The sequence below is a fragment of the Colossoma macropomum genome, unplaced genomic scaffold (assembly GCF_904425465.1).
Source record: "Colossoma macropomum unplaced genomic scaffold, Colossoma_macropomum, whole genome shotgun sequence".
Classification (NCBI taxonomy): domain Eukaryota; kingdom Metazoa; phylum Chordata; class Actinopteri; order Characiformes; family Serrasalmidae; genus Colossoma; species Colossoma macropomum.
This window is the reverse complement of record NW_023494788.1, coordinates 13,323,317-13,347,329: the sequence shown is the minus strand read 5'-3', so window position 1 is coordinate 13,347,329 and position 24,013 is coordinate 13,323,317. Positions and strand designations below refer to the sequence as shown.

The 24,013-nt window shown below is 39.4% G+C and overlaps 3 protein-coding genes across 7 annotated transcripts; 2 read left to right on the top strand and 1 right to left on the bottom strand.

Moving 5' to 3' along the window:
- The first annotated feature begins 2,357 nt into the window (after positions 1-2,357).
- On the top strand, positions 2,358-11,143 carry syvn1 (synovial apoptosis inhibitor 1, synoviolin). 2 transcript variants are annotated; one of them, XM_036568535.1, is made up of 16 exons: positions 2,358-2,648; positions 3,831-3,964; positions 4,455-4,547; positions 4,741-4,893; positions 4,977-5,025; positions 5,376-5,479; positions 5,763-5,889; positions 5,971-6,070; positions 6,164-6,229; positions 6,339-6,455; positions 7,105-7,265; positions 7,377-7,529; positions 8,105-8,248; positions 9,190-9,373; positions 9,537-9,649; positions 10,378-11,143. In XM_036568535.1, exons 2-16 carry the CDS (start codon positions 3,833-3,835, stop codon positions 10,548-10,550), a joined length of 1,869 nt encoding a protein of 622 aa, XP_036424428.1. In that variant the 5' UTR covers positions 2,358-2,648; positions 3,831-3,832; the 3' UTR covers positions 10,551-11,143. The 2 variants fall into 2 exon arrangements, with proteins under 2 accessions (XP_036424428.1, XP_036424427.1); XM_036568534.1 differs by having other exon boundaries at positions 3,826-3,964.
- On the bottom strand, positions 11,080-16,315 carry gpr137 (G protein-coupled receptor 137). 2 transcript variants are annotated; one of them, XM_036568536.1, is made up of 8 exons: positions 16,237-16,315; positions 14,826-15,820; positions 14,686-14,735; positions 14,342-14,582; positions 12,487-12,636; positions 12,256-12,384; positions 12,046-12,161; positions 11,080-11,786 (listed from the first exon to the last, which is right to left on the bottom strand). In XM_036568536.1, the coding sequence occupies exons 2-8, from the start codon at positions 15,195-15,197 to the stop codon at positions 11,693-11,695; spliced, it is 1,152 nt and encodes a 383-aa protein (XP_036424429.1). In that variant the 5' UTR covers positions 15,198-15,820; positions 16,237-16,315; the 3' UTR covers positions 11,080-11,692. The 2 variants fall into 2 exon arrangements, with proteins under 2 accessions (XP_036424429.1, XP_036424430.1); XM_036568537.1 differs by having other exon boundaries at positions 16,152-16,268.
- Positions 16,316-17,006: 691 nt separating this feature from the next.
- On the top strand, positions 17,007-23,124 carry pld7 (phospholipase D family, member 7). Of its 3 annotated transcripts, none has more exons than XM_036568530.1 (11): positions 17,007-17,425; positions 18,185-19,114; positions 19,357-19,541; positions 19,637-19,820; positions 20,201-20,315; positions 20,407-20,534; positions 20,662-20,865; positions 21,669-21,808; positions 21,973-22,138; positions 22,244-22,343; positions 22,485-23,124. In XM_036568530.1, exons 1-11 carry the CDS (start codon positions 17,345-17,347, stop codon positions 22,688-22,690), a joined length of 2,439 nt encoding a protein of 812 aa, XP_036424423.1. In that variant the 5' UTR covers positions 17,007-17,344; the 3' UTR covers positions 22,691-23,124. The 3 variants fall into 3 exon arrangements, with proteins under 3 accessions (XP_036424423.1, XP_036424424.1, XP_036424425.1); XM_036568531.1 differs by lacking the exon at positions 17,007-17,425 and adding an exon at positions 17,432-17,767 and having other exon boundaries at positions 22,485-23,120; XM_036568532.1 differs by lacking the exon at positions 17,007-17,425 and adding an exon at positions 17,801-18,061 and having other exon boundaries at positions 22,485-23,123.
- The last annotated feature ends 889 nt before the right edge of the window (positions 23,125-24,013 follow it).

Genomic DNA, 24,013 nt, shown 5'->3' with positions numbered 1-24,013 from the left:
GTTCATTTAGTCAATTAAGTGAAAAACCCATGGAAATGTTGGAGACATGTTTATTGTCAAGAATAAAGGACATTCATAATTGTGGTAAAAGTGTTGGTACATGTCTGTAAGTTAATAACTAAATATCCTACTTTTATTTTTACTTGGGGGGCCGCTCTCTTTTATGCCTTAGAATTTGACAGGCTGTTTTTGTTACTGTGACTTTAAGGCTGAGATATGCAAATAACCTTTCTTCTGATTGGTTTTCCCTGTAGTGTGCCTCATTCAAAAAGCAGTTCTGCTCCTTTCCTGTAACTTCAGCATTAATGGGCAGGGCTAAACCACTGTAAACTAAAAAGGTGGAGGTATGTAAATATGTTGGTTTTCATGATATCTCTAAAACAACTCGGGCTGTTTTAGCAGCTTAGTTTGCACTGTCTGGGGAGAAATAGGATATTTTTAAATTTTAACAATATAGAGTTATTATGAGTAATTTATTATGGATGTACTTACAAAGTTTGGATAACGCATATTATTGAGTCTCTTTAAACCATGTGGTTCAATTCCTGCTCAATAATCAATGATAGGTAGGCCCTATTACAACTACTGGAAAACTGGTATTTGGATTTTTTATTATTTATTTTAAAAACAGAACACGATACCAAACAGCACAGTGGTTACACTGAAGAGATACATTTAAACGTCACCACTTTAACATCCCAGTTTTACACCTGAATGTTTGACGAATGATAAAATGTGTCCAATTTTTTGTGCAAGCTTACCGGCCATGTCCAAATGACTGAGACCAGAGGGAGTAAAATTCAAGCCATCACCAACAAGTAAGGTGGAAGCAAGGCCTAGAGCACTGCAGAGTACTTTGGGTGGATCATGGATAAAAACAATCCAAAATATATATGTATTTTAGTTTGCGAGTGTAAAAAAAGGGCTGGGGCTGCTCCAACTTGGTCTTTACTGGCCCAAAAAGACACAAATGCCGAGAACAAAAGTACCTAGACTAAGATAAGTTCAAGACCACTGAAATTAAATACATTAAAATTTAGGCCAAGATTGGTCTTAAAGGGGAATTCCACCGGTTTTTCAAAATGTCAAGATTTGTCAAATTATTCACTGTAGAGAAAAGTGCCAACTTTGATTTCTTTACCGTGGTGGTGGGGATCGGAACCAGGGGTCACGTTGTCTACAGTGCAAAAACTGCTGTTTTATTTACTATCTAAAACGACCAGTGGACGTACATGGGTCTTCTCATTTTCTTATATGTGATGTTGACCATGGCAAAATAGTGGTAAAACTGAAAATAAAAAAAATATTCTTTGGAGACTAATTTGCCTTACAATGCCCATGTACCTCTTCACCGTGAATGGCTTTTAAAAATATATGTTTTTAGGCCAAATCCTTACCTCAAAACTTCAGTAAAACAATGTCTCAGACATCAGGCGGCATATTTATAACCATATAATGTAGTAACTTTCTGTGAGGGAGCTTTTAGGTGTTTTAAATTCTGACTTGGTAAGTTTCTCTAGAACAGATCATTTCAAATCACACTAAATGACTTTATTTACCATTTAATTATGTACTCATTGAAAAAAAACAAAAACAAACAAAAAAAAAAAACAGTGGAATTTCCCTTTAAACAGCCTGAAACTCAAACTTAGCTCAAGGCTCTTTTTCAGGATTATCTAGTGGATATGGCTTATATAGTGGAACAAACTATGTGTATTTATTCACAGATTTACAAGCCTTTGTAATGAATTTATTAATACAAAGGCCAAATTCCAACTGGATAATCAGCCTCTGAAAAAGTGGCCCATGGCTCACAAACATGGTTGTGAGCAGCCTAGTTTCTTACTATATGTGTTACAAAATTGATAATAATACTGAACTCTTGGTAGAAGCAAATTTAGAACCAGTTCGGTATACAAATGAATGTCTGAGCGGCTTTATACCGAACTGTAAAACAAAAGGTGGGCCGTTAAATCGAATGTATTTATATTCATTTATTAAAATTTTTACACTAAATTATTGACACCAAGTGTTTTCTTTAAGCAATTTTATTAAACTGAATGTGTCTTTGATGGGGAATGGAAGAAGAAGACGAGTGGTATCGCCCACCCCTCTCTAAAACCATCCCGTGACCTTGTCCTTCTTAAGCTTAACTAAATAAAATTGTGGCTGAATCCCAAATCAGTCCTAGTGGATTTTTAGAGGACTTTTAATTTGGCTGTAGAAGTCACTATTTCATGACTATGTATAGCACTATGTAGGGAGTGAGGAGCTGTTTGAGATTCGGTCTGAGAAAGCTTTTAATTTGAAAGAAAGGGAAACACGTCGTCTCTGCTGTGGAGATGTTGATTGGTCAGACCACCAGCTGTCGACACCCAGGAGTGGCAACGCCGGAAATGAGGTGGCCTTTTGTAGAACAAGCGAAAAATAAACACGTAATCGAGAAGTAGCTGCGCCGAGCCTTTAGTTTTACATATTTGGGGGTCGAAAAATCATTTTGTTGGATGGAAGGACAGACGCAGGTGTGATTCTGCCTTGTTACAGGTGCAGCTCGTCGCTGTTCGCCCTTCATCTTCGGTCGGTTCGGTTACAGAGCGCTCAGCGGCGGCTGCGTTACATTGGCTGCCCTGTGGTGGAGAAGCGGTCGGGTAAGCTGTCTGAGTCTGTCTGACTGCAATGCAAGAGCTAAAGCCAGCAAGAAATGTCGCTGCAGGGCATTGCGTTTGGTAGCAGGCTAGCTAGCTGCTTGGCTAATTCAGTCTGAAGTTAAAATACCACTGCATGCAGGTTGGAGTTTAGAAAGAGTGACATTAATGTCAGTGCGAGGCTTTATCATATTGCCTAACGTTAGCTAAGTTATTTATTAGCATTTAAACAGCACTCTAACAGACCAATCCTACAGCAGCAGCTCTGCCTCACAGCATTCAGCTCGTTAGCCTTAGCTAACATGTTCAGACACCAGCTGGAACTTAGCAGTCTGAAGCTAGCGGGCTGTCATTTTAGGCAGTGTAACTGTTTATCGTTGTTTTTGCGGTCCGTACAAAAAGCATTAAAGTAACACGTAACCGTAGGCTTAGTTTTAATGGCGAATTACAGATTCACCACTTACTTGGGCAAAGTGGGCGTGGAAAGTTCTTCAGGCAGGCCTCTAAACTCTGAACAGCTGTTAAGTAAATGACTAACGGTATTTTGTGTTTGATCCAGTGCTGAAAGACGAGTCGTTTTGATATCAAAATCGCAAGAGCTGCGTTTTTTACAGTTATAGGCTACATTGTCAACAAAGTTGTTGTCTTAGGTTTAACCTAGTTAATTAAACAGAGCCTCTGAACTTGCTGGCTGTCTGGCAAACTACACTGAGGGGTCAAGCCTCAAGCTAGAAAAGGGTGGATATTCTAGTCTTCCTGGCAAAAAAAAAATAAATAATAATAATAAATAAAAATACAGGTCTGAACCTGTATTTATAGAAAACACAAGTCACAATGTTAGTCAGAAAAATTGTAATTAATATTTTTCCTGTATTGTTCAAACCTAGCTTGATCTTTATTGAGTCTTGATCAAAATTGACTATTTACAGTTCACATCTTTTGAAACAAGAAGTCAGGATATGCTGCTCTAAGCTTGCCACTGAGTTACACGTTCAGCATGCACACCATTCTAAACCCTGCAAATAATTTATAAATAAATATATAATAATGATCAGCAAATCAACCCATTTCATAGTTCTACACATCATTGCCCCCGTGACTGTTTGTGCGTTGATGGATTCACTGTGATAATACTTACTTGTATGTGTGCTGTTTATCTTGTATTTCTTCTTTAACGCAGTGCAGAAATGGTGCGAGCAGCTCTGGTAACGGCTACCAGCCTGGCACTGACCGGTGCGGTGGTCGCCCATGCCTATTTCCTTAAGCACCAGTTTTACCCTACAGTGGTATACCTTACCAAAAGCAGCCCTAGTATGGCAGTAAGTCCATTTTATTGTTCATTAGCCTGTATTTTATGACATACTTTATAGTAGAAATGCAGGGATTTTTGCTTGCTTGGAATGTCAAGACTGATACAGCACCAAAACTGAAAGCATGAAAGAACCAGCCTCTCCTTGGCATGTATAATTTTACTTTTGCTTTTAGCCTGACAGGTTAGTGAGTATTACTTAGCAGCTTTGTGAATCTAGTTAAAGCTGGAGAATAGCTTAAAATAATGTATTTCATTTGAATCTACTTTTAAGTGAGCAGTAATTAGAATCAGTGGAACTCCTAAATACCAAGAGGATGTATGGGTTTGACTGAAGAACAGCAATTTACTTCTGTTGGTGGCTGTTTATGTATCTCAATTTTGATGTCAGAAAAACAGACAAGTAAAGCGAAATGGTGTAAAAATGGTCTGTAATTTTGTGTATTACCTACATTGCTCTGCATGTATTGGTAACGTACACTGTTTGGTCTTTTTGTCAGGTTTTATATATCCAGGCATTTGTGTTGGTTTTTCTGCTGGGAAAGTTTATGCGAAAGGTCTTTTTTGGACAGTTGAGAGCTGCAGAGATGGAGGTATGTGTGTTGTGTAAAGTGGGTTCTGTCTGGAGGTTTAAGGATGTTCTAAACATCTGTGCTCTGGGCTTTTTTTTCTGTAAAGCTGCTTTGTGACCATGCCTGTTGTAAAAAGTGCTATATAAATAAACTTTGATTTGACTAGCTTTGTATTTCTCATTGCTCCTATATTGCATGTCTTTATATCCCTTAGCACCTGATTGAGCGTTCTTGGTACGCAGTGACGGAGACCTGCTTAGCCTTTACAGTGTTCAGGGATGACTTTTCCCCTCGTTTTGTGGCCCTCTTCACTTTGCTGCTCTTCCTTAAGTGCTTCCATTGGCTGGCTGAAGACAGAGTGGACTTTGTGAGTAAATACAATGTTGTCACTTTTTAAAACACTGATTTAAAATTGCTTGTATCTTGATATGGTCTTTTTATTTTTTTAAGATGGAAAGGAGTCCAGATATCTCATGGGTCTTTCATTTTAGAGTTGTCTGTAAGTATAGATTGTGTCTGTAACAGTTTAAATCATATAGTTTGCTCTTTCTGATGACTTTGAACAGTAGTCTGCTTACAGATGCTTGTATTGATCCATCAGATGCAGTTGTAACTGTTTCAGATGACAGTAACTTTCGTACTTACACAACATGAAACAACAATGAACTGTGCCCCAAGAGCACGGGCTTTGCATTATCTATTTTGAACATATGCAAATTTTGAGGCTGCACCTGCTCTTAGAGTTGTAGGCAATGCTTTACGACCTTATATGGAAAGCATGTCTTAATATTGCATCATGTTTTGCAGTTTTTTTTTGTGCTGACATTACCTCTTTCCCCCCCCGTACAGCCTTAATGGTTTTGCTGGGAGTACTAGATTTCTTATTTGTCAATCACGCCTGCCATAGCATTATTACAAGAGGAGCCTCAGTGCAGCTGGTCTTTGGATTCGAGGTGATCATTGCTTGTGTTTACCAAGGGCTGCGTCTTGACTTGAGTCTTTGATAAGCGTATTGTGTACATCTGAAGATAAACAGTAATATTTCATAGATCTATGCAACAACAATTTAGAGAATTAAAAATGTTTTAGAATATTGTCAGAACATCACTGACAATCCTAATATATCACTGTAAAATCTATACCAGAAAGTTATTATTCACTCATTATTTCACACTTGCTTTTTCTTGCTTTTTTTTTTCTCACTTTCTCGTACTCTCTGACACCTTTCTCTTTCAGTATGCAATTCTTATGACCATGGTTCTCACCACCTTCATTAAGTACACCTTGCATACAATCGACCTACAGAGTGAGAACCCATGGGAAAATAAAGCCGTCTATATGCTCTATACGGAGCTCTTCACAGGTAGGATTAATTCTCCCTTGAATATAATTGCATGTAAAAACAGCACTTCTCTCACACATTGGTCTCATTTCTAAACTTCAGGTTTCATCAAAGTGCTGTTGTACATGGCGTTCATGACAATAATGATCAAAGTGCACACCTTCCCCCTGTTTGCCATTCGGCCTATGTATCTTGCAATGAGGTGAGAGAATAAGGCTTTACTGTTATGCTGATATACTGTTGGACATCTTTTTCCTGATTCATTCAGAAAATTCTTTTTTTCCCCCTCCTTCAGGCAATTTAAGAAGGCTGTGACGGATGCAATAATGTCTCGACGAGCCATTCGCAACATGAACACTCTGTGAGTGATTATCTTAAAATGCTTCATGAGTCTGTGTTAATTACACACAACATCTGTTTGTGTCTGAAATCAACTTACTCAGCCACTCATAGCTTGGTAATTTTTGCAGCTATCCAGATGCCACTCCTGAGGACTTGCAAGCCTCTGACAATGTATGCATCATCTGTCGAGAGGAGATGGTTACTGGAGCCAAGAAACTGCCCTGCAACCACATCTTTCACTCAAGGTTCCAGTCTGTTTTTTTTTTTTATTTAATTTTTGTACCTACAGCATATGGTTCTTACATACATTACCTCATTTGGCCAGATATGAACATCTATGGATAACCAGGAGTAATTTTGGGCTAATTTGGGTGGGAACTTAGAGTTATTTGGAATGGAAATAAATAAATAGAATTCTAAACCAAGCCAATGCCTTGTAAAAGTGGAGCCCAATGTACTGGGTGACAGTGTGCACATAAACACTGTCTGACAGACAACAAGCCTGTTGTTAGTCTATGGACATAAGATAGCATGAATGAAAATAAAGTCCCCAAAAAAAACTGTTGCAAGGGGGAGAAAAAACAGTTCCGTAAAGCCAGACTATACTTTATACTTGAGCATCTTGCACACCTCTTACAAAACTAAATCAGCGTTCTTGAAACATTCATTTTGAAGAATAAACGTTGTTTTGCTTTTGTTATCGCTTGTATTCCATACGATAAAAGATCACGGAATAGAAAATTTTGGGGTGGGTTTCAGAGGTGGTGTACTCTTGTTAACAAGTTGTCCCCAGACCTGTATTTATTTCTATTCTGAGATCACATTTGGCTCTCTGAGACTAGTCCATTACTATTATAACTATTATAATCCATGACTCATTTGTCTGTGTTGCAGTTGCCTTCGCTCTTGGTTCCAGAGGCAGCAGACATGTCCAACCTGTCGTATGGATGTTCTGCGAGCATCACAGCCCAATCCAACTCCTACTCCAGCTGCTCCAGCAGCTCCTGCAGCCCCTGCAGCCCCAGCTAATGCTCCTGCACCCCAAGCTGCTAATGGTAAACACCTGCCATCCACAGCAAACCTTACAAGTGTCATTGACATAACATTTTGGTTTAATACTGTTCAGCAGTATATTCTCTTCTGACTTTTGAGTCTGTTCCCTTCAGTTGCGCCAGGTATGATGCCACACTTCCCCCCAGGTCTCTTCCCTTTTTGGGGTCCCTTCCCTGGTGCTGCACCCCCTGCTGGTCCGCCAGGTGCTCAAGCTGCTAACAGCACTCCACAGACCAGTGCAGATGCAACCCAGACTCCAGGGGCAGGTGAGCATTATCTCTTGATAATAAGGTTTAATCCAATCCAAGCCTGTGTTCTCATATTTGGCTTACTGATGAAACCTGCAAGCTTGGTTAAACACTTTTTAATGAGCAATTTATGTTATCGTTAAACTTTCTAATATTTAAAATATGCTAGTTTGTACAAGCAAACATAAATTATAAATATGTTCCATTTATCATTAGAGTGCTCATGTGTTAGTCAGACTAAGCTTATTTTAGAGTTATTAAGCTAATTCCATTAGCTGTAAGGAACAGGGCTAACATCTTTAGAGTGAACTAAGCGTTACACTCATGCATGACAGATTATAATTGTAGTCTCAAACTATATAATTGTAGTTATCAGCTGACCAGTCTGAGTCATTCAGGGCATTCAAGGCTCCAGCACAGAACAAATATGATTATTATTATTATTTTTTTCTAAACAAATTATTACATTATCTAAAAGTTATTACTTCATTAGATCTTGGTTCTCTCCCTGAGTGCGAAGCAGGAAAAGATAAATGTTTTTTTTTTCTTTTACCCACTTCACTGTAATCGAATACTTTCATTTCATTCTGCAGATGCAGGAGCTAGTAGCTCAAGTCAGCCCAGTACAGATGATGCCACCACTGCTCCTGCAGCTGCAGTGCCTGGATTCCCCTTTTCCATGCCCCCACCTTTCCCGTCTGCACCATGGCTGCCCATGCCTCCACCTCCACCCTTTAGTGAGTATGACAGCATCCAGCTTCAGCAATACATCATTACCTACCTTACTCTGGTCACAAAACAAATTCTGGCAGTTGTGACAACCTGTTTTTTACCTTGTGGGGACAAGCTTTTTACCATATTTGCTATTTGAATATCCACATTTTCAAATGAATCGTATTCAAATATCACAACAAGAAAAAGTATAAGGAATAAGATGCCATATGGTAGCCATTTTTAGCTTATTTAAATACCAAATAGTATAGGACTGTAATATGTATTGAAAAATGGAATTTGAAAAATTTTAAATCGCCAGTATGCCCCACTGTGTTTTTCAGGGTCTCTCATGCATAATTTTTCATGGACGCTACTGTCAATGAGGCATGTTGATGCATCCTATTAGAGTAAAGTGGAGGGCTTTTGTTGTGCGCACTCAAATGATTCTAGGGGATGTGATTTTATGTTTGTATATTTTCTTAGAGGATGGCATGGCAGGCACTGAAAATGTTCTGTCGGAGAACTCATTTACAGTCCTATGCAAACATTTTGGCACCGCTGATCAAATTACATGTTTTGTTGATTTGATCTAGGTGAAAATAAGTACAATTAGCACAACTAATAATTGTATTTTCTGACTTCAGTGTAGTGGAAAAAATAATGTAATGTGGCCTGTGAAAAATATATAAAAAACATTTTATATATTTGTGCATCTCCGGCCCCTAGTGCACGTGCATGTAAGCTGTGCAAACATTAACATATTAACACAAGACACACATTCAGGCACTTTTTTCTGATTGGTGACACAGCCAAAATAGTAAAGAAACGCTAAGTTTGGATATCCATATATCCATTGATCCTTGCAGTATGCACCCGTCCCTGCTTGAGAAATGGGTAAATTATCTGAAGTAACATGTTTATTTTCATAGATTTTATGCTTAATTGTGCTTGTCTTGGCTGTTAGTGTCGTCCATGCCTCCTCCTCCGGCGTCTCTATCGACAATGTCTGAGGAAGAGCTGAGGGAACTGGAGCAGGAGGGCCGGCGAGGTCTGGAGGCTAGGCTACAGTGCCTTCATAATATTCACACACTGCTGGACGCTGCCATGCTCAACATCCACCACTACCTCACCACTGTTGCCACGCTCAGGTAAACTATCTCTGACAATGGGGAATTCACACTTGTTGCTGGTAGTTCCCATTGACCTTTTTGCTGGAATTTAAATTATGTCCATTGCTGCAATGCTACACACTAACTCACTCACTAATCAAGTATTTCCTCATGTTCTTTCATTTCCCCTTCTACTCTCTAGCCCTCCTCGGTCAGAAAGCAGCCCTGGCGAGGTCAGCGGATCAGGGAGAACTGAGTCATCTGCCTCAGCAGGCGATACTGAGGCCTCTAGCCAGGAGAGTGGTGCACAAACTAGTGAGTGACAACAAAATAGTTGGATCTTATATTTCAGTAGTGCTGATCTATAAGGGTGGTACGGTGGCGCAGTGGGTAGCTCCGGTTTCCTGGAGATGTTAAATTGCCCCTCGGTGTGAAAGTGTGTGTATGTCTGTGTCTCTGCCCTGTGATGGACTGGCGGACTCTCCATGGTGTTTCCTGCCTTCCCCGCCAGTGACTGCTGGGATAGGCTCCAGCGACCTAGGAGGATAAGCGGCTTTGTGTGTGTGTGTGTGTGTGTGTGTGTGTGTGTGTGTGTGTGTGTGTGTGTGTGTGAGAGAGGGGGAGAGAGAGGGGGAGAGAGAGAGAGGGAGAGAGAGGGGGAGAGAGAGAGAGGGAGAGAGAGGGGGAGAGAGAGAGAGGGAGAGAGAGGGGGAGAGAGAGAGAGGGAGAGAGAGGGGGAGAGAGAGGGGGAGAGAGAGGGGGAGAGAGAGAGGGAGAGAGAGGGGGAGAGAGAGGGGAGAGAGAGAGAGAGGGAGAGAGAGGGGGAGAGAGAGGGGGAGAGAGAGAGGGGGGAGAGAGAGAGGGGGAGAGAGAGAGGGGGAGAGAGAGAGGGGGAGAGAGAGGGGGAGAGAGGAAGAGAGGGAGAGAAGGAGAGAGACATACAGAGAGAGACAGACAGACAGACAGAGAGAGAGAGAGAGAGAGAGATCTATAATGATAAATCTTTGGATGTGAGTTTAAGTTGTCTTTTTTCCTCTCTGTAGTTGGTCCTGTGAATGGAGCAACAGGCTTTTCTCAGCCAAACTCAACCACAGCTGCTGAGAAGGAAGAGAAGAAGGAGGAAGAGGGAGGAGAGGATGACGGAGAGCCCAACGCTGCAGAGCTAAGACGAAGACGTCTGCGCAAGCTAGAGACCACGCCGCCTCCTGACCACTGATTATTCATCCAGTGAACCAAGCATGGCGCTTCAGAAAGGACTTCTTATACTAGAAACACATCTCATACACCCTTCCTTTGGCACTTTGGGTGTATGAGATCAGATTGTTTCCTGAGGGGCTCTTATGTGTTATTTAAGATATCGAGTCAGCATGTTGAGTAAGTTTCAAAGATAATTTGAATAAAGTGTAAGGGAGATTCTCAGATAGAAGACCAGCTCCTGAGTACAGTGCAGAATCAGTAATCTAAGACATACCAGAGGTCAATTCATTCATTAAACTACATAGTTCATTTGTTTTTCCTCACTTAAGACTCTGAATATGGTCTTTTTCCTTGAAACCCATCACAGAGAATGAGTATTGAAATAGGAGGATGATTTTTGGATTTGCCATCTGTCCTTACAGGTGGATATTTTTTTTCATTCTTTGTGCTTTTGATCATTTCTAGCTCTTATTTTCTTTAGATCTGAATTTTGCTATGAGAGGGGAAATCATACATAACATGGCAGAGTAAATTAACGTATGTGTACATACTGTATAAAGTGTTTTAATAGGAGAATCTGTACATACTGCAGAATAAACTGTTCATGTCAGTGTTTTTTTTCCTTTGCGCTTTACTTTTCTACAATGTAGGAAAAATACAATCTAAAGTCTTTTGTGGAATCCATTATAATGCAAACAATGCAGTTAAATTATTAATAAAATATACAGAAAAATAAGTGGATCATAGTCCCTTACACTTCCCTTTAAGAACATTTAAATTTAACAAATATTCATTGATTCACATTTGTCAGTTTTCTGAAACCAAGAGAAAGACATATTAGTTGATAAAGTAGGAGTCAGTTCCACTAATGCTCCATTATTTTAACCAATATCAAAAGTTTATATAAGTGAAAAAATAGCAATGTATTGGTCCTTATTTATGTAAACAGGGTAGAGCCTGCAAATCCCCTTAAACGGTACATGTATTAAGTCACAAGGATTTCTTTTAGTTCTGTTAACAGTTAAAAAAAAATACAATGTGCAAGCCTGAGTACAAAGCGTCAGTGCAAATAATACCTATTGGTCTCCACAGGACGAGGTACTGACGCAGTACTGCCTGAGAATAATCAGAGTCAAATCCCTAAAATCCCTTGTGAAGAGCTCAGTTCTGTGGAGTCGAGTAGAGGGAGTGATGCTGGCTGGTCTGCTCTGTCCTATTGAAGAGGAGTGGAGTTGTCTCAGTGGAGCCAAACCAGCTGTTAGAAATAGAAAGAGTTGGTTCTAATCATGTTTGCCTTCAATGAAGTTCATAACCAAAACGTTAAGATAGTGGAAAAAAAAACTTTCAAGTTGCTATGTATCCTTAGAGGTGGAAACATTTCACCCATAATCATGTCAAAACTTAAAGGTACAAAGTTTCTTCTATTTGAGGAAGTACTCAAAGACAGCCTTTGAAGCTTTTTTGGACCGAGCGTTTTTTTTATGAAAATAAATATCCACCAACTGTTGAGATACCTGTTATTAGGACGCAGGCTGTGTGACCATGTAGCACCAGTGTCGCCATCCATCCCCCGTGGGTCATCAAAGAAATAAGAACGTGGGCCCCTTGTGTTAATAGCTGGACTGCAGCTCTGGAACAACATAAGGGAAAAAAACCCATCACTAAACATCAAACAAAAAGCAATGTGCCAAGATACAGTTTCTTTTAACAGACAAAAAGCTAACCGCTTCTTGGGGAGGACGTGGTACTCTGAATATCAGAATGAGGAGGCTGGTAGGTAGAAGCTCCCATATGAAAAGTATAGCCCCAAACACGATATAGCCTGTGTCTCCAAGTTCACTACGAAGATCAGCCTTCAGAGAAACAGGATTACACATTAACTTTATATACTGATATATGCATTAGAGTACATTTCCATCATCTCTGATATCTTAGATCTCTGTCAAGCTTCATACCTGATCTGAGATGTTGTACCAGTCAAAGCCAAAGGATGCTACCTTGTGATTTTGGGACAGGATGAGCACAGTAAGGTTATAGCATGCTCTACTCAAGAAAAGCAAGATTACACCAGCTCCCAACACTGCAGTCCGGCAAACAGTGGTCCCCTGTAACAAAAGAGAAAACAGATGTCTACAGATAATGTATATACAATTGTAAGTGAAAATGTGGACATCCCTGGTCAAATTACACATAAGTGGAAGTAAGTTAACAACCCATCTGCATTAAACAACCTTAAACTAACATGACATATTTCTGAACATTTTAATGGACAATTCCTATTGAATCGCTACATTTAACACACTGGAAAAAATAATATATAAAATGTGGTATAAGTCCGAATATCCTTTCAGTTGCTCTACTACTACATTTTTAAGGTCTTTTTTAAGGTAATTTTTGAGAGTTTATTTGGCTCATTAGGAATTAATCCAAGTAAGGTGCAGACAGTTCCAGAGTTTATTAAATTATTTGACACTTTTAAACTTCTGAAGGTATTGTACTTATACTCAACATTCACAGGCTCATCAAGCACTTCACTGAGGATCTGAAACTAAAGATAATTGGCTTATACAAACCAAGAGAAGACTATAAAAAGATGTCTAACTTCCTGCTTACAGTTTTCACTGTCTAAATTGTCACTAAGAAATGAAAGTTAAAGAGAACTCTTAAAGACAAGATCTAGAAGGCCAAGAAAAATCTCTGATAGAAGTGTTCATAGACTAGTCATGTATGCAAAGCAAAACTCCCAAATCACTGCCAAGGACCTACAAGAAGATTCTGCTGACACAGGCAGTGATGCACTGTCCAGTGCTGTTGGACGAACATCATCTACATAGGAGGGTCATCAAAGGAAACCTTAACTTAAAATCAATGTCTGAAGAAAGCAAAACAACCCCTAGACTAGATAAGCCAGAGGCTATCTGGCTTAAATGATCAAGTTATGTGGTCTGATGTAACAAAAATTGATCTCTTTAGCTACAATCACTGATGTTATGTTTGGAGATAAAAAGGAAAAACATTTCAAGAAAATAACACCTGCTGACTGTTAAACTTGGTGGTGGATCTATTACACTTGCGTGGGAGCCAGTGGCACAGCAAATGTTGTGGCACAGCAAATCATAGACGTTTTTGTTCTACAGTCAGTAAAGAAACTGAAGAAAAGGGGTTGAACATTTCAAGATCATGATCCACATTCATCAAAATTAATCTTAACTACTTAAAGTTTTTAGTGCTCCAGTAGGTATTTTGAAAATTAATAACAAAAGTTCTGTAAAAAAACGTACAGTATGTGTACACTGGCCATGCTCTCCGTTACTAAACTTAGAATTAATATTGGGGCATTTCTCACTATGCACTTTCACTAGTTAGAAATTCATTCTAGGCTTCTAAATACATTAGAAACTTAGTTCCTGACTAAGTTTAAGCTTCACAAAACCTATCAAATGCAACCAGTTAACTCGTTTTATGGCAGCAGTTAACAACTTTTTCTGTTAATTAAGGTTTAGATGGAGTTATAACACAGTGAATTAACAGCTGCTATATACTGTTGATATCTATCTATCTATCTATCTATATATCTATATCTATATATCTATATCTATATATCTATATATATATATATATATATATATATATATATATATACAGAATTAATAATTAATAAAATTTGTAAATTGTTAAACCAGGAATCTAGCTTTGTGAGGCATGCCTGCTCAACCTTTTCACTAGTACAGCAATTCCTGGCTGGGCCTTGAACATAACATTTTACATGCATGATATGATGATGATGATTAATTCAGATTTGCAGGATACCTTGCTGTGTAGATAAGGGCTGGTGGACGGAGAGAATCGGGTCAGGAGAAGGAGGGAAGTGGCCAGACACACGGCCTCTGCAATGAAAAGCAAGTCGTTCACCAGCACTCGGATCAGAACCAGCCTCCAGGTTTTGTTTCCAACTCCACCTGTGCCTCCTCGCTCCCCAAGGCTGGCGCAAACCACATTGACGCATAAGAAGACAGCACTCATGGCTGCGTACACACAACGAGCCACCCACCTGAGAAAAAAGACAAATGTTTTTAACAGATCCCTTAAACATCTGTAACATTTGGTCTCGACATTTAATAACTCAACATCAAAATAAGAACAAAATTACTCACAATCCTTTACTGCGTTCCATCTTGAATAATCCTCTAACTTTGAGCAAAACCTGTTGGAATAAGACAAAATAAAGAGCATAAGGTAAAAGAACTGAAAACTGACCATGTACTGGCCTAAATCTAGCTCTCAGATACCTTACCTGGGTAAAGTACAGATTGATGAGGCTCAAAGTGAAGAACTGCAGGCACACAGGACAACAGTAGAGGAGCCAGTAGATTGGAGTGGGAAGGTGGTTGGCCGCAAGAGCATTACCAAAGTAAAAGGAAAAAAGTGTAGTACGAAGGGCCGCCCAGAACAGGCAGAGGAAAAGAAAAGCACTCTGGTAGGACCACCTTTTATGGCGGTACAGAAATAACAGCCAAAGCTGAACATACACTATCAAGAACAAACTTCCGTAGAGACATGTATAAACTATGGTGACGCCGAGTTGTACAGATGGAGCCATAGCTGGACTTATTGGGAAAGGTGGTGGTGGCAAGGAAGAGTTGGGGTTAGAAGGCGTAACCTCCATGATTGTGATATGTCAGAGAAGATTATATGTAAATGATTTAAAAAATGGTGCCGTATGTTAGGGAGTTAAAATACAATAAGAAAAAATAAACTGGAATAGTGGAAGAGAACAAAAGTGCATAAAACGACACTCAGCAAAGCACATTAAATATTTGGGTTAGCTCATTGTGCTCATCTGTCTCTCAATGCCTTATCTCTACCTTTGGCAAACCTGAGCCGTTAGAGAGAGAGAGAGAGAGAGAGAGAGAGAGAGAGAGAGAGAGAGAGAGAGAGAGAGAGAGAGAGAGAGAGAGAGAGAGGGAGACCTTGCTAGACGTGCAGTTATGCAAGTTTGCCTTAGACAATCAGGGAATGCTGAAGATACAGACTAATCAGGTGAGGATTTCTAGAATGGAGAATACCTAGTAAATGTGAAACCCTAAATCGCTGGTGTTCCTCCAACGCTTCTGGCCAATCATCTGTTTCTGACAGTGAGTAAGTCATCGTCTACGGTCTACGATTTAATGAGTGTAAAAACAGAGCCAGGCACACATTGTCATAATATAAAACTGCCACTACAAACAGCTAACATAAAGAGTCGAGCTGTCAGTATCAAGAACGCCAAGCTGCCTTCACAGCCCAAACCTGGAACGAAAATGAGAACACAACGAGACTTCCGTTACTATTCAACAGCATTACGACGGATTAAAATAATCTCAGCTAACGTCTTTTACAGCAGCGTATATGTGCGCAATCTGCACTATTTCAGTCACGGTAACCAGTGGAACAAGCAAGTAACGTTAGGACTGGTTTTATACTACGAACATCTCAGGCATAGATTATATCTGTGGTGTAACCTTCCGTAGTTACAACAACAACAACAAAAGTAAACATAGCTAACCTAGCTAACTTGCTAAAACTACTAAGCTTGTAGCTAAGCTACCAAAGTGACATGCTAACGTAAAACTGTACTTACACATTTAAAAAGACAGCTAAGGACAAACCACTGGCTGCAGTATTAGACAGGTTCTGCATGTGTAATGTGAAAAGACACACCGTACCTCCTTTAGGTTGTAAATTTAATAACGCCCAGCTGTCACTCCGTCCAGTTCCTTTATGACTCTGCAGCGAACCGAGAGCGAAAGCGGAATATTAATACGTTTCTGAGCAGTTATGATATGACGCCATCTAGCGGCACAGTCGGGTTTATGTCATTTTTTAGTATTATTGTATTTCGTATTTGATCAAATATATTTAACACAATGGGGTTTTAAATTCTAGACTAATTCAGATATTGTATAGGTAGGAATGCAACGTCATGACTACATAAATATATTTTATTTATATCTTTGTTTTTGTGACAACAACAACAACAACGATGATAATAATGATACTAATAATTTCAGTTTTATCTTGTTTTGCTGTATGTCATTGTCATTAGATTGGGGCCACTATAATATAATATAATATAATATAATATAATGTGTATTTAAATCATAGATTAATACAGATATTATATAAGTAAGAACATAATCATGACTACATGCATATATTTAATTTATGTATTTGTTTTTGTAACTACAACAACAATAATAATAACATTATTATTATTATTATTGTTGTTGTTGTTGTTGTTATAACATTTATTTATATACCACCTTTTAACACATGTTCAATGTGCTTTTAAGGGAGACAAAATAATAATATAATTAACACAGTGAATCTTATCTGAAAACATTGAAAAAATAAAACAGAGAAAATACATAATTTGGAGAAGCGAATAAATTAACAAACGAAATAAATTAAATTAAATTTTCTGCCCATTGCAAACTCTTTTCCTGCCCTCGTTAGAGATTTCTTTGTTCATGTTTTAAAGTGTGTGGTAAATCACTCTCCGTTTTCTCTGCAGATGCGGCTCCGCTGCCAGACCGCCAATTGTGATTGAGGACCGGAAACCGCGGCTAGTTCAATTTGAATCATAAACTGTTGACATTTGTTCGGTCATCCGATTTTTTGTTCCATAACACGCGTATAAATCAAAACACATCATCTTAGACAGCAAATTGTTACACGAGTCGGTGTAATAGTTGATTTACATCGTCTCACTCTCGATGAACATCAGTTGATTTAATTTAAATTTAGAGTTTAGTTCATCTTCTGTGTTTCATTATGGGACGGAGGCGGTCAACTCGCTCAGAGACACCACTGAGACGGTCAGCACGACTAAGAAATATTGGCCGTTATGCAGAGGTGGGTATTTAGCTGGAGCTGGTGAAGTAGGCGAGGTTTTCCTCCTGACTCTGTACAGACCCACAGCCACGTAGCAAAGCGAGAGAGTAACTTGCGCTCGGAGCAAGCCTTGTCTCCTAATATAGCTAGTCAGCTAACAACGTTAGCTGTGAGGGGCTTAGATACACGGCAACAGCTAATCATCAGACGTTAGCTAGCCAGTTCGGGGCAGTTAGGGACTCTGCAGTGGAAACAGAAAAGGAGTTAGAAGCAAAAAATAGTTAATATTGTTATAAACAGAAAACTTCTCACTTAGTTAGCTAGACAGCATCTTTGATTGTACCCGTAGCAGTGCCAGTCATGGTAAGTTTGCGTTATTTTTGTGTTTTGAAATATAGTTATGTAGCTAGATGGCTAACCTAATTAGCTGTTTTAGCTTAAGGACGTTCACTTCCTAGATATGTGGTTCTGTTTGAGAACCGGTAACTTACCTAACCAGATATCTGTTATCTTTATTGAAACGTCAGCTATGTAGTGTATTGTGTCGGGCGTTGGTTTAATGTTTGAGTCGTGGGCGGTAAAGCATTAAAGGTTGAAAATGTGGTCTGTTGCACACTTTGTTCGTTGGTGTCTGCACCAAGCAGACGAGCGGTAACGGTAAGGTACACTTTATCACTTAGCTAAGGTTTACAGTCTGTCTGTGCCACCCTTCCATTTGCTGGCTCCAACTAAATAGTCCCATCATCTGCTATAAAAAAGTCTTTACATGATCTTTTTTAGGCAACTGAAAATGATGATGTGCATCAGATTATGAGAGAGGATGAAGATAAGGGAGCAACTGAAAAGAGGATGGAGGGGGATGAATCACGTAAATCTGGGAGACCCACCTCTCGCATCCCCACTTTCCAGAGCTCGCTGGCTCGCAAGCGAACCACCACCCCAACTGCAGAGTCATCGTTGCCAGCAAAGACAGAGGGCTCCAGTCGAGAAGGCCAAATGAAAGAGAGAGGAGAGCCTTTGAGAACAAAATTGCCAGTATTAGGGGACAAAGAAACAACCTTGCCTATTTTGTCCACAAACATACACTCACGCAGCACTGATGATCTCTCTCTTGCTGACTTCTCAGATCCCATCTCTGATACTTCAGAGGCCACGCCACTGGCATTCAACCAAAAACACTCGCTTGAACCAAATACATATGCAGGCTCTGAGGGGCTTGAAGGATTACTTCAGCGACCCAGTCTCAGGGCTGAGACAGAGTCGCATCTGACAGGTTCGCTGTCAGAGCCTCAGTCTTTTAGTATAGAGAGTTCCTCTAAAGATAATGATGAAGAATCAGTTTCAGATCTTCAGGATAAGGTTACAGAAGGTCTCAGCTCCAGCACTTCTCCTGAGGAGCATCTGCCTGAAACCTCTGACCCATCAGAGGTACAAAACCTTTGTGAAGACATACAGAGTCTTGGAGAAGACTCTGATAAGGCATGTGTAAAAGAAACACCATGCTTACCACACTGTGGTAAAGAATCAGTCACAGATGATTCTGGCAAGCAGTGTCTTGTAGGAGACACAGTAAAGCTGAAGAAGATTGAGAAATGTCCACCAGAAGTGTCCTCTGAAACACCACTAAAACAGAACGCTCCAGATGTCAGTGCTAAGAGTAAAACAGTAGATCCCTCACATGTAGAACACGGTAAAAGCACATCCTCAGGGGTAAGTTGTACTTTGTTTACTATATATTTTTGTATTTTATTCCTTTTTATAGTGTAACATCACACTGAACAGTACAACAGCTCTCATTGGGTGTACACAAGACAGCAAGAAATCAAAAGTGAAGTAGAAACTTTTTGCTAAAGTGTTATGGATGTGTGACTTTTTTAATGTGTGACCTTTTCATTAGGAGAAAAGCTTGAAAATAAAAGGCCTCCTTGTGTACTTTATTTTGCTTTTGGCAGTCTAGAGGAAAGAGCTTTGCTCTCTTCTGTCTCCTCCCAACTGTTCTGCTGCTTCTGGGTGGATTTGGTCAACACATTTGGCTCTATGGGGTCCCTAAATCTGTCTCTCACCTAATGGTGCAACTGGAACTGCATTGGTTTGAAAGTTTTTGGTTGCCGCAAGAGCAATGTAGCACTGACTGTAGGTGAGAAAGCAGTTTTTGTCACACCTCAGTATTTTTTATTGTGGAAGAACATATAATACAAGATAATTAAACATGGTTTAAAACTTGCCCATCAGGCTCACCCTTGTTGAGAGTCTCCCTGAGGGAGTGCACTTCCCCCATAGCTCTCTACACCTGCAGAGCATTTCACATACCTGGACCAACCTACTCAACCGAGCTAACAGCTCTGTCAACATTGCTGCTTTCTACCTCACGCTCAGAGACTCAGATATGGGCCTCACTGAGCCCAGTGCTATACAGGTACAGTTAAGCCTTTGTTATTATCTTGGTATTTGTATTATCTACAGTGCTACATAAAACATTCTCAGGGCTCAGAAAGGCATTTGCATTCTTGATAGCTGCATAGCTGCTTTTAACAATAGCAAATATAATGATTAAATAGAGTAAATTATATATATTTTTTCACAGCTGTGTACTTTGACATAATTCTAATTATATATATGTATTATATAACATAATTTTCATATAGTTCATGTATAATTGTATTAATATATATATATATATATATATATATATATATATATATGTATATATATATATATATATATATATATATATACTTTTTTTTTTCATAGCTGTGTATTTTGACATAATTCTGTTTAAATTGTGACGCATTCCAGGGCAAAGAACTGTTCAGCAGATTGAAGCAGCTTGAATCTAGAGGAGTGAACCTGAAAATTGCAGTTAATGCCCCGCAGACTTCCACTGCAGACACGGATGAGTTAGCAGGAACAGGTAGATTTGGATGCATGTTCTCGTGTCTTGAGCATTGCTTTTTCAGCAGCAGAGTTGTTTAGACTTTGCCCTATTTACTGTCTCTGTTTAGGTGCAGAGATCAGAGAAGTTGACCTTCAGAGTGTCACTGGGGGTATTGTTCACACTAAGCTGTGGGTTGTGGACAACAAGCATATGTATGTAGGGAGTGCAAACATGGACTGGCGCTCTCTAACCCAGGTATCAACATGTGGCATTCTCAGGTGGTTTCTCTGTTTATTTTAGAACTCTAAATGATGAAATTAGGCTGGTGATGTTCAGCCACTAATGAATATCCCTATTAAGCCGTTATCCTTTTCTTCGGTAGGTAAAAGAGGTTGGGGTTTCCGTGGAGGACTGCAGCTGTTTGGCACAGGATGCGTCAAGGATATTTGGAGTCTACTGGGAAATTGGTGGTCAGAAAAATGGTTCCCTCCCACCCTACTGGCCCGGCAGATTCTCTGCTCTCTCCAGCTCTAAGTACCCATTAGCTGTTAAATTCAACGGTGTCCCTGCACGTGTCTATCTGTCTGTGAGTTCCATTGCCTTGCTCTCACAAGTGCATCAAATGGATGCCAGGCACTCTACACAATGTCTTTGTGTCTGTTGGTTGAAGTTATGTGTACTAGAGCTGCACAATTTTGTGATGTTATTTCAACATATTGTGGTTGTAGTATGTCCTGTCCTATTCTGAAAACACGGCTCTTGATGTGTCATAATTAATGATTGGTCTGCATTTTGCAGTATTTGACCAGATTTGGTTACACATGAATCATGTGAATGCCTTGATTTATCAAAACACCCACAGAAAAGCTTATCTAGAACATCTGAAATTGGTCAGGGCAATAAAAAATGATACATTTGCTAGGGGGCTTCTTACATAATACATCCTTTTGTTGTATCAGTATTGCAATGGCCGGTATTGTGAAAAATAACTAACAAAAGATAAATTGTGCAGTCCTAGCATGCATGGTTGTAGGTCTTGAGCAACTTCTTTATTTCAGAATACCATTGCCACACCATCTGTTCTCAAATTCATTCCCCAGCCTCTAGTCTGCACTGACTGCTTTTATATGAATTTCACAATATGTGGTGTTTTAAGAAACTTTCTGGTTGGTTGTTTGTCCCAAAAAGGCATCCAGCTGCTTCAAAGAATTACCTTTGAAGCAAGTGTAGTGCATGAACATGTGACTCTTTTGTAAACCTTTCCTCTGGTTTCAGAGAAGTGCCTTCATTGTCTTGGCAGAAAGATATTCTGAATGTTTTATGTTTATCTAAAATGATCAACTGCATTGTTAATCAGCTTTTTTTATTTTTATTTTTTAATATAAAAAGAGTGCCCCACCTCAGCTATCCGCATACGGACGGTCAGATGATCTCTCGGCTATCCTGTCCGTCATTGATGATGCCAAGGAATTCGTCTATGTGTCTGTCATGGACTATCTTCCTATGTCCCAGTTCACTCAACCAATAAGGTAACATTTATTGTCCCAGAGTCCAGTGATTCAGCATGGGTTTCTTTAAGCAAATAAAGAATAAGAATATTACACTGGATAGTTTAAGAGTGTAAGGTTATGGTCTGCTTTTGACCTAACAAGATCTTCTGTGAATTCTGTGTCCATTACATTGTATGTACTAGGTTCTGGCCTGCCATTGACTCAGCACTTAGGGAGGCTGCATGTGCCAGAGGAGTGGAGGTGAAGCTGCTGGTCAGTTGTTGGAGCCACTCTCCTGGAGCCATGTTTGTCTTCATGCAGTCTTTATCAGTGCTCAACAAGACTCCCCTCAGATGCAACATTCATGTTGTATGTTAAAGATTTTTCTAGCTGTGTGTTAATGATTTCCTAGCAGACTATTGACCACAATCTTATAGTCCTTTACTGACTTAATCCTTTTTGTGTATTTCACAGAAAGTGTTTGAGGTACCTTCTACACCTGAGCAGCTTTCTATCCCTTTTGCCCGTGTCAACCATGCCAAGTACATGGTGACTGATCGAGTTGCCTACATTGGTACGTTGTCTTATTTTGCTGTAGCAGCAGTTGTGGCTGTCTTTTTAGAACTTGGAGTTCTTTTCACAGTCATTCCAAAGTATGTGTCCACTCTAATTTGCCTAAAGTGAGATTTGGCTAACAATTATATTGTGTTGATAGGAACTTCCAACTGGTCTGAAAATTATTTCAGCCAGACTGCTGGAGTTGGGCTTGTGGTGAATCAGACAGGCTCTGTGGCGGAAAAGGGGCAGCAAACTGTGCAGAATCAACTGCAGAAGATTTTCCAGAGGGACTGGAATTCAGACTATTCCCAAGCTCTCACTGATGAACATGCAGAATATTGCAGTAGGAAGAAAAATCTATGATTTATTGTAAATCTTTTACAATATGTGCATGGTGTAGTAAACTTGTACATGCATCGTTTACATGTGACTTGGTGACTTGCCATAACCTGGAAATATATCCAAACAGGCCTTTACTCTGGGCAACATACAGTTGTAACAGTAATGCATCTATATTGTATATATTTTTTTAGCCTGCTGTACATTTTATGACATTTTTCATTTGTGTATTTATTGTATTTTTTCTTTTTTTTAATTTTACAAAACACTTCCTGAAGGATACATAATAAACCATCCGTGCTTTAGTCTTAAAATGGGCAGAAACTTGAGCATGTATATTATCAGAATGTTTTGAATGGCTTCCTAAATTGTTGGGGAAAAAATGGCCTTCCTAAAATATTGTAAAACAGCATCTGGGTGTTAAATAAATGTAAAGTTTTCAGTCACTTTTGAGCAGTGTCATTATTTCAGATGGAACAGTTCTATTCACAATACTATTTGTATTAAGTTTTTCATTTTTGCTCTTTGAGTAGGCAAACTTTATATTACATTGTATTAATGGAGGAAGCAGTTTTGTTGTCAGAGATAATTACTGTAGGACAGATATGTTACATTCTATTTTACTTGTCACATCTAAGTTACATGTCCTCAAGTAAAATTTTGATAAAATTTGAACTCCTGAGCACTTTTACTTCTACTCAGATTTATGAGGGAAGGAATCTACTTATTGTTCCTTTTACAATTTAGTTATTAACACTTAGTTACTAATTCATTTTTGTATTTAATTTTCATTACCTTGGTGGCGGGTCTGATTTCTGAGATATGTCTTCCTATTTTAGCCAAGAAGAAAAGAAAAGAACAACACCTAATTAGCCCCCTTTTACCTGGTTCTTAAATGGTCAGGACTACTACAGAGCAGTTAGTATTTGGATGGTTCATTCTCAGCACTGCAGTGACAGTGATGGTGTGGTGGCTTGTTAGTGTGTGTTGCGCTGGTATGAGTAGATCAGACATAGCAGTGCTGCTGGAGTTCATAAACACGGTGTCTACTGACTGGCCACTCTATTAGACACTTCTATCTTGTTGGTCCACGTTGTAGATGTAAAGTCAGAGACAGTAAATCATCTGTTGCTGCACAGTTTGTGTTAGTCATCCTCTAGCCCTTTATCAGTGGTCACAGGACACTGTTGGCTGGATATTTTGGTTGGTGCACTATTTTCAGGCCAGCAGTGACACAGGTGTATAAAACTCCAGCAGCATTGCTGTGTCTGATCCACTCAGACCAGCACAACACACACTAACACACCACCACATCAGTGTCACTGCAGTGCCAAGAATGATCCATCA

Excerpts from the sequence above, each read along its gene's own strand:
- syvn1 (XM_036568535.1), top strand. The coding sequence starts at position 3,833 with ATGGTGCGAGCAGCTCTGGTAACGGCTACCAGCCTGGCACTGACCGGT. Across the intron at positions 6,071-6,163 it reads CCTATGTATCTTGCAATGAG|GCAATTTAAGAAGGCTGTGA; the intron begins GTGAGAGAATAA and ends CCCCTCCTTCAG. Across the intron at positions 8,249-9,189 it reads GCCTCCACCTCCACCCTTTA|TGTCGTCCATGCCTCCTCCT; the intron begins GTGAGTATGACA and ends CTTGGCTGTTAG.
- gpr137 (XM_036568536.1), bottom strand. The coding sequence starts at position 15,197 with ATGGAGGTTACGCCTTCTAACCCCAACTCTTCCTTGCCACCACCACCT. Across the intron at positions 12,385-12,486 it reads GGTACAACATCTCAGATCAG|GCTGATCTTCGTAGTGAACT; the intron begins GTATGAAGCTTG and ends GTTTCTCTGAAG. Across the intron at positions 11,787-12,045 it reads AGCCTGCGTCCTAATAACAG|CTGGTTTGGCTCCACTGAGA; the intron begins GTATCTCAACAG and ends TATTTCTAACAG.
- pld7 (XM_036568530.1), top strand. The coding sequence starts at position 17,345 with ATGGGACGGAGGCGGTCAACTCGCTCAGAGACACCACTGAGACGGTCA. Across the intron at positions 17,426-18,184 it reads ATATTGGCCGTTATGCAGAG|GCAACTGAAAATGATGATGT; the intron begins GTGGGTATTTAG and ends GATCTTTTTTAG. Across the intron at positions 20,866-21,668 it reads CTGCACGTGTCTATCTGTCT|AGTGCCCCACCTCAGCTATC; the intron begins GTGAGTTCCATT and ends TAATATAAAAAG.